The sequence below is a fragment of the Phaethon lepturus genome, unplaced genomic scaffold, assembly GCF_000687285.1.
Source record: "Phaethon lepturus isolate BGI_N335 unplaced genomic scaffold, ASM68728v1 scaffold4917, whole genome shotgun sequence".
In the NCBI taxonomy this organism is placed as follows: Eukaryota; Metazoa; Chordata; class Aves; order Phaethontiformes; family Phaethontidae; genus Phaethon; species Phaethon lepturus.
In genome coordinates, this window is record NW_010552375.1 from 20,635 (window position 1) to 29,651 (window position 9,017).

Sequence of the window (9,017 nt, forward strand, 5' to 3'; positions counted from 1 at the left end):
GACATTCTCATACCATTATCATCCATTTTGTCGATTGATTCTGAGGATGTAGGATGGCATTTTCAAGTAATTATGGTTCATTCAAGTTTTTTTTCAATGTAACATGTCCTTCAAATTAAAACAAAACTAAAGCCCACCCTTTCACTTATGTATATAGGAGAATAAAACCACTTTTTCATTGTCTTGCTTAGGATACTTGAGAAAAATTTCCAAAATCAGAAGCAGGACTATGAAAAGCAGATTGAATTGCTCAAGGGAGAAATTAAGATTCTGAAAGAAGAAAAAACTCAGCTGCAACATCAAATTCAGCAAGAAATTGTCATTCAGGATGGCTTGAAAATGGAAGTAGGACAACTTACAAAACAAGCACAGGTAAAGTATGACATATTTCATTTTGCTAGATAAAGCAAGTAGAGAATGTGGGTGTTTTATTTATAGATTATCTTCACTAATTTTTTTTTATCCAGTGCATTTTTAGAAGTTGAGTTAATAAGCTGTGTTTGATACACCATGTTGTTGCATTGTTTTCAAGTTATTGCTTGCAGAAATAAGTGCATGTTTTGAAGAATAATTGTGCCTGAATAGCTATATATTTAAATGTGTGGGTCTTTTTTCTTCCTTTATCCAAGAAAGTATTAGTTTCTCGGGATTTTTCATAAATGTAGTTTATAAACTGAACCTGAAAATAGTACTTTCGTGTAAAGTCACATTTTTTTCTCTGAATTCCATGACATAAACACATATGTTTCCACTACATCGAATTACCATTCTGTTCTGATGCCTCAGAAACAGATCCTTTAAACACATTTTAAGCCTTTTACCATATAAACTTGTTCTTAATTATAATTATCTTTATGATTTAACCGATACGCAGTGCTTGTCATTCACTCCTTGTCTCAGTCTGTAATTTTTGTCTGATTTAGAAAATACCTGAGTTGCAAAAGGAACTTGAACTGCTGCAGACACAGAAATTGGATGTTGAAAAGCAGGCCCAGTCACAAAAGAGAGAATTGAGGGGTAAGCTACATACTAGATAATTCAGAGAATTTGCCAAGTACAATGAGAACCAGGCCAGTTCAAATTGATTTATTCTATGTTAGCTTTGACAAAACCCAGTTCTTTTTCCCATCTCACAGTGATTTAATTTTATTCATACCTTTACTTGCAAGGGGAAAAAAAAAAAAACCCAACAGGTGAGTTTTATAAAGTGATCACAGAATACTGAGATCTGGGGTACCCCTTTGAAGAAACTCTGATTTAAAACATTTTTCCTGTGTGTTTAAAAATCAATACTAATAACTTAAACTTCACTTAGTATTTAACAAGTAGCTTGTAGAGACCCAAGGATATGGAAACAATACATTATATAGCTTTCATTCATTTTAGCATTTGGTCCAATAAATGTCAAACACACTTAAATGACTTGTTAACTTGGGTTCTCTTGGGAAAAGGTACTTAATACTGTTAATGCACTTTGTTCAATGCTAACAATGTCATAGAGCAAACCGGTATCTGCAGCATTTAATATAGTAACCTAGCATTAGATGACAAATTATCTGTACAACTAGCAGTTGTGCCGATTCAGAACAAAAGGATGTAACTTCCAATGCAAAGTTTGATATGTTTAGAAAAAAACACAATATTGGTGTATACCTATCTAGTGTACTTTCAATATCCAGAAGTAGAACCAAGTCCCTCATCATATTCTTGTAGTAAATCAGATATATTTACTGAGTACCAGAAAAGAAAGAACCTTGTAGATTTAGGAAGAGATTGGTTGGATTTTTATCACAGAATCACAGAAACACTAGGTTGGAAAGGACCTTCAAGATCATCAAGTCCAACCGTTAATCCAGCGCCACCATGTCCCTAGACCATGTAATCAAACATAATTCGAAACATGCAGAGAAATTTATTCATGTAATAAACTTTCTTTTTTCCAGAAAAGATGTCAGAAGTTACAAAACAGCTTCTTGAAAGTTACGATTTTGAAGATGTAAGAAGCAGGTAATTTCGTTCTGAGGTCTCTTCAAAAAAAGCTTAAGAAATGCATTTTGTTCACCTGCACACTAATGATACTTCCTTGTATTCTAGACTCTCTATGGAGGATTTGGAACACTTAAATGAGGATGGAGAACTGTGGTTTGCTTACGAGGGCTTGAAAAAAGCTACAAGGTTAGTTCTTCACCGTTTTTATAACTCCAAGCTGTGATCTAGAAAGTAAACAGAAGGATCAGTGAGTAACTAATTTGACAGTGCAATACTGAATGCCTGTTTAAGAATGAATAAACACTACCTTATATGACTGACTGAGCAGCTTAAAATCACTTTAAGAAATTTTTACTAAGTCAGTGAGATAAGTGTGTATGTGTCAGTCGGGGAAATGTGTTTCCTCTGAGATACCGTGCATAACTTCCAACTCCCTTAATGCATGGGTGATGTAATGGAACGTCTGTGTGTTAACCACAGTACTTTGTTTTCACTTTATAGTAAATTTGACCCATGGCATCAAGGTCATACTACATCTGCCATGTTCTTTCTCCCTTTTTTTGACAGAGTATTGGAAGGTCATTTCCAGTCTCAGAAAGAAATATATGAAAAGGAGATTGAAGGTTTGAACTTCAAAGTTGAACATCTTAGCCAAGATATTAATCATCTACAAAAATTATTTAGAGAGGAAAATGACATAAATGATGGTATTCGACTTGAAGTTAGCAGGCTAACTTCAGAAAACCTGGTAAGATTAAGGTGTAGTAAAGAAAAGTGTGTTTTTGTTATTTAGTAATACAATCCAAATGGGTTTGTGGCACAAAGTCTTCAAAATCTTGTGGTCATGTCCTTGAAATCTCAAGGCTCAAACAGATAGGGCCATCTAAGATTGCACATCCATACCGGCTCTTTACCTGCATGCTGGGGTAGTGTGTTAGGAGGCAGCCAGATTTATTGTCAGAGTGTACAGCTTGTTGGTGCAGCCTCACAGAGGCTTTTTCCCTTTTCTTTTGCCTAAATCTGAATTGAGATTTGTTTCTAATCGCAGAATGGCAAAATACCATTTTACAAACTCTGACTTGGTGCGTAGTGCACACACAGGCTTTGGCTTCTTCTGTTGGTATCTAGGGAGACTCTGAGGGTCTTTAGAATGCGTTTGAACCCTTGTACACTTACGTGCATGAATATTCAGATTTTATAAACAATGTTTTGAACTTTAAAATGTTGCCAGGATATCCATTACTGAGCTCACACAAATATTTTGGTTGTGCTTTTTGCAGTTTTTCAACAATGCGAGGAACTTTTGAGGGGTGTAATAATTTCTACAGATAAGCAGCTTTATACTGGAAGTCATGAAGAAACAAGTAGTTATTTAGGTTTTTTATTTATGCAGAATTTTAACTAAGAAATGAATCAGAGGTTTAGCAGTGAGCAGAAAGTTAGCTCGCCATGCCTTTTTTAATACCTACCTAATTTAAATTCCTTGTCTGATAATTAAAAAAAATAGCTATTTTTTTGTCAGGCCTTATATTTTTCTGATGGAACACTTTTGGTACTTCAGACTTAATGAAAAGCAGTTTTGTGATACTGTAACTTTCTATGGGTCAGTATTACAACAGTGTACTGGGTCTGTCTGGGCTGGAGTTAGCTTTCTTTGTAGCAGTCCATATGATGCTGCATTTTGGATTTGTGGGTAAAACGGTATTGATAACACAGCAGTGTTTTGGCTGTTGCTGAACAGCGCTTGCACAGTGTCAAGGGTTTCTCTTTTTCCTGCTCTGCCCCACCTCAGCAAGTTAAGCTGGGGGTGGGCATGATGTTGGGAGGGCACACAGCCTGACTTGAGCTGACCAGAAGGATATCCCCTACCGTATAATGTCATGCTCAGCTATGAAAACTGAGGTAGAGGGAGAAGAAAGGAGGTGTTCGGCTTTATCTTGACCCAGGTGTTTTCTCAATTCTGCTCTCCCTATTCTCTTCCCTGTTCTGCTGGAGCGTGGGATGGGGTTAGGGGGGAAGTGGGCATCTCTGTGGGTGCTTGGTGGCTGCCCAGACAGGGTCACCCCACAGCAACCAGCTTCAATTTTCATTGTGCTGAGGCATTCAAGTTTAGAATTCAGTTACTTCATTCTTCCTCTGTAGCCAGAGGACAGAAATTAGCATCTTTTTCTCAGAAGCCTCTTTAAAGCAATGTCTGTCTCTCAGGTTGACAAGTTCTGTGATTTGATAGTGAAAAACCAGACGCCCGTGGGATATTGTGGCGGTTACAGATTGATGCAGTTCTGAGGCTCTCCCCACCAGAGGGCAGCTAAGCATATCAAGTTGCGGGCAAGGCTTAAGAGTCTAATTATTAGTACTGCGTAAAACCTATCTAATACAAGGAAGTGCTATTATTCCAGAAGATAGTGTATACCATGTTACTTTTCTGCTGAGTGAAAAATAACTAACAAAATATTTTCAAAGCAAAGTTACTAAAATTGAAAATATGAGGAAAAGTTTCTTATGTTATTTAAAAAAAAAAATTATAACACATTGAGGTTTCTCCAATGCTAATTGAGCTAGGGAAATTAAAGGTCGGGTGTAATTTCCTGTGAACTAGAAGAGAAGAATGGTAGTACTGGGCCAGTACAAACATTTAGTTTAGCTCACTATTGCATTTTTAAGAGTGGCCAGCAGCAGATGCCTCCAGAAAAGTTAAACAAGTCAGGCAAGCAGGTAGTAGTACTCCCTAACATTGACTCCCCAGTCTTTGACTATTTGCAGCTGAAGGTCTTCCAGTGTCATAGGAGCTATTACAGACAGTTACAAAGAAGAAAGGTGCTGAAATACACAAATCTCCTTTTTCTTTAAAAGGTGATCCCAGATCTTAAACAGCAAGTTTCTGAACTTGAAAATCAAAAATTAGATCTTGAAAATCGTCTCCAAGAAATGACCCTAAAGTTGAAAGGTAAAGTACCAGTATGGTCCCTAGTCTTACAGTTGTTTAAGATGAACGTGATTAATTCCCTGTATTTGAATTTTTAGAAGTTGAAACAATATTACATAACTTCATTGCCTTATTACTTACTTTCTTCCTAGTAAAATGTAAGAAACATGATGAAAAAAAGTGTAGTTTATGTCCTTGTTATTAAAAATAAAATGTATGTAAGTATGTGTATCTTTTTTAACCTTTTTTAGGTCATTCAGTTCTATGGTTTGGATGTCTGCAAGTGTATTCAGTAGGGCTCTGCTAAGAATATCTGTAATGGAGTATGCCCTTTGGAAACAGTCATGAAAAGGAAAGATGTTTTGGAACTTAAGGCATACTCTATGAGGTGGACTTTAGAGGGTGTTGAAGAATTCAGAGTGGGAGAGAAAATTTCTTGCTAAGTTTGCTTGTTTGAAAGTTCTTCTCAGTTTTGGAAAGCTAACAACTTTGATGTTTCTGAGTCCCTCTAAATAATTGCCTAGGAAGACACTACAACTAAAATTTGCAAGTAGTTTTGCTGCTAACTGCAGGACATTAGTAGTGTCAAAATTCCCCATCTCCTATCATCTTCTGTGTGGTGTGGAGTAGTCAAATACATCTCTGATACGTTATCTGGCATGTCATTCAAATTCATTAAATGAAACAAAATCATGAGTGTACGAAGAAATTTAGTGAATACTAGTATGGAACAGTAAGCAAATGTGATTTTGTTGTTTTTCTTTTGTTTTGGGTTTTGTTGCTAATAATTACTGAAAAAAATGAAAGAGATGTCTAATCGGCTGCAATATGATCTAGAAGGGGATAGAACACAAAGACGGTAAATATGTTGGTTTTTTTTTTAATGTAAGAAATGTAGTTGCTATAAGCTGGGGTAACAAAGTCACTTAAACTCTTTAAAGTACGACATCCAATGTAAGATTTGTCTTACAGCCTTGTGAACAGTTAATAAGTAATGGACAAGTATGATACGACTATGCTTTAATGAGAGAAGAGTAAGAGACAAAGTTTCCTATCTATCTATTCTTAGAATAAATGAGGCACAGAATGAAACAGGCATAAAAGAAGAAGACAGAATGAAAGTCACAACCCAAGAAATTGAGGGGCTGGGGAATGGTTTGATGCAAGATGAAATCCAGGATGAAGTAAAAAGCAAGATGAAGCAAGAAACAACTCGACTTACTGTGGAAAACATGGTGAGGAAATGAAACTGTCATTAAGAAACTGTACCTGAAATGCAGAATAAAAAGAAAGAGGTCATGGTTTCATGGTATGAGCAGGATGTCCTCTCAATTCATTTGGAGAGGAAAAAGATACGAAGGTTTCATGTTTCTTCCAGCAAATATAAGTAAAAGCACATCGTAGCGCTTTTTACTCATGGCAATAATACGTAGTAGTAGAAGACATTTTTCAGTTGTGGTTGCTCTGAACTTACTGACTTTGATTATTACAGGATCTTGAAGAAAAGCTAGACATGAAAGATAGAATAATAAAAAAATTGGAAGATCAGATCAAAACTCTTACCAAGCCTATTGAAAAAAGTAAGATATTATATGATTTTTTTTTTTATACAGATTTGTGTGTTCAGTGTGTGTTTGAAAGAAAGTATATTTTAAAAAAGAAAAAAAGGTAAGGTTTGTGGTGGGGTTAGAAGTTTTAAAGCCTCAGAAAAAAGAGCCAGGGAGCCATCAACAGAAATTTTATAAAAGCCCTTTCCTGTACTTTTTCCCAGCTAAATAATGGGCACATGTGGGACCTAGACTATATGATAAAAGATTAAGCAAGAGGCATCAGGCTCTGTCAACAAAGGTTAATACATACTCTCACACAAACTTTCTCTGAGCCAACAGAATGTTCCTTCAGCAGATGAGTAGCTCCTCCCATTAGCTTCAAATGGCAGATGGTTCCTGATTTGCAATTAGCTTGTACAAAACTCTTCTACAGCAAATAATTCTTCGTTTTAAAATACACTTCAAAACTTTGCAGAGGTGACTAATGTAGAGCTGTATTGTTTGCATTATTTGTCTTATTGGTGCAAGTAATTCCACTGAATCCAGTGAAACTAACCACATTTATATTATTAATGTTATTTAACTCGTAATGCTTGGAACCATAAGCTAAGAATGTTACTGTGAGCAGGGCCCATACTCGGTTTATTACAGAGAAAACTGCTTTTCCCCAGTAGTTTGTTCTAACATGAACATTAGCTTAGCTGTTTACTTGCAGGTAACAGTGCTTTTGTGTTTGACAGCTGAAACTCGTGTGCCAACTTTGTCCAAGGAGTACATTGGAATGATGGAGTATAAAAAAGAGGATGAAGAAAGGATCATTCGAAACCTGATCCTCGGTATTTTAGTAACACTTCAAATTTTATCAGTAGTCAATGATATTCAGTGTAGAACACTACAACAAAACCTACAAGGCGCCGTATTTCACTTATGTTCAAAGTTGCCTTTTTTTCTCCTCTTGCCACCAGTACGGCTTGGAGGCTGTATATTGCTCTTTTTCTACTGCCAGTCATTTCAAATACAGAAGTGCTTTATCTGCATAAAAATAATTTGGCTGACCCTACGTAATGCTGACTCTATTACCTTTCTTATTATTTATTCACTTACAAAGCTCTAAATCTCAAGAGCATTCCAGGGACTCGAATTTGCTTTCTTCCTGGTCATCTACTAAGTCTGTAAGTCACTGGGCTTATATCCATGTGTGAAGGATTACTTTCCTGTCTGTCCTTTCCATATCATTCTCTATACTGAAGGGAACTCTACTTTCGTATTTCTCTTGTAGAGGAATTTTGTCCTTCCTCTGACTTACTTCACAGCATCAATCTTACTGCCAAATCAGCTTTTTGCATGAGCTTACAATTAATGTTAAACTCAAATTTTCTATGTACATTAGTGCCCTTGTAAACTACTGCTTGGAAACATCATCTTCCTTTTCACCTACTTCAGCCTTGTGAATGTTTATGTCTTTGTGAAAAAACGCGTATCATTAAGTGGGACCTCCAGTGGGTAGTTAAATGGAAATCAGTTTTTGAAGCTGTCCTGTCTGGCGTAGCCTGTGCTGAACCTTAGAATTTGCTACAGTACTCTCCTGTTACCCTGGAAAACTTAATTAATACTCTTATATGAACAATACTGTCACAGAAGTTTTCAGTAATTCATTAATTAATAAGTAAATGAATTATCAAGTGATTGGTCACTGAAGAAATAAACCCCATAGTGCTTTTCTTTTTCAGAATGATACATTGAATTGTTGAATTTTTATATAATAAACCTGCTGACTCTCCTTTATGCAGATTTAAAGCCACGTGGAGTTGTAGTTAATATGATACCTGGCCTTCCAGCTCACATCCTATTTATGTGTGTGAGGTATGCAGATTATCTGAATGATGCTGACATGCTGAAATCTTTCATGAATGTTACCATTGATGGTATCAAACAAGTTGTTAAGGTAGGAATTATGTTTGGCTGTACTGTACTTTTTTATTTTTAATATAAGGTTTACAAGATGCATTCATAGTACATGGGGAATGCTCACGCTTTCATTTGCTATAGAATTATAATCATTAGTGACGCTCTTTTTGAAGTTTCTAGTAGCATCCCTGTAAAGCCTCCAGGTAAGATTCTACTGTGCTGAACACAGATTGCACAGAATGCATTAACAGAAATTATTTTTATCTGAAGAGCTCATTGACAAAATCATTTAAATTATTTTACATTTTACAATGAGTGGCTAATTAGGTGAAATGCATCTGTGGTTTCAGGTCAGATAGACAGAAAGGTAGGTTACTATGTTTGGCAGCAGGCAGGTATCAGAATTTTAAGAGGTTTTTACACTGCTATTCTAGTGTAATGTTTTTCTGACATGTCATTTGGAACTGCAGCATTAGTACCCAAATGATTAAAGGTATGTTGCCAGACAGTTTACAAAATCAAGTTATAAACAAGAATTGTTAGCCTATTGTCTCATCTACATAACAAGTTCGGCTATGTGAATGCTTTATTGCAAATTTGTAATGCAGTGAAACACCAGGCATGCTTTGTAGCACAAGCAGGAA

General features: G+C 36.0%; 1 protein-coding gene across 1 annotated transcript in view; it reads left to right on the top strand.

Annotated features, from left to right (window-relative positions):
• MYO5C (myosin VC) overlaps positions 1–9,017 on the top strand; it is a gene marked incomplete at both ends in the record, with an annotated part of 38,821 nt that overhangs the window by 19,394 nt on the left and 10,410 nt on the right. Inside the window, 11 exons of the mRNA XM_010291184.1 lie at positions 192–372; positions 924–1,017; positions 1,944–2,007; positions 2,095–2,175; positions 2,557–2,737; positions 4,843–4,947; positions 5,167–5,207; positions 5,985–6,150; positions 6,408–6,495; positions 7,206–7,301; positions 8,256–8,410. Coding sequence (XP_010289486.1) covers positions 192–372; positions 924–1,017; positions 1,944–2,007; positions 2,095–2,175; positions 2,557–2,737; positions 4,843–4,947; positions 5,167–5,207; positions 5,985–6,150; positions 6,408–6,495; positions 7,206–7,301; positions 8,256–8,410 — 1,252 coding nt within the window. The remainder of the gene's footprint in view (positions 1–191; positions 373–923; positions 1,018–1,943; positions 2,008–2,094; positions 2,176–2,556; positions 2,738–4,842; positions 4,948–5,166; positions 5,208–5,984; positions 6,151–6,407; positions 6,496–7,205; positions 7,302–8,255; positions 8,411–9,017) is intronic.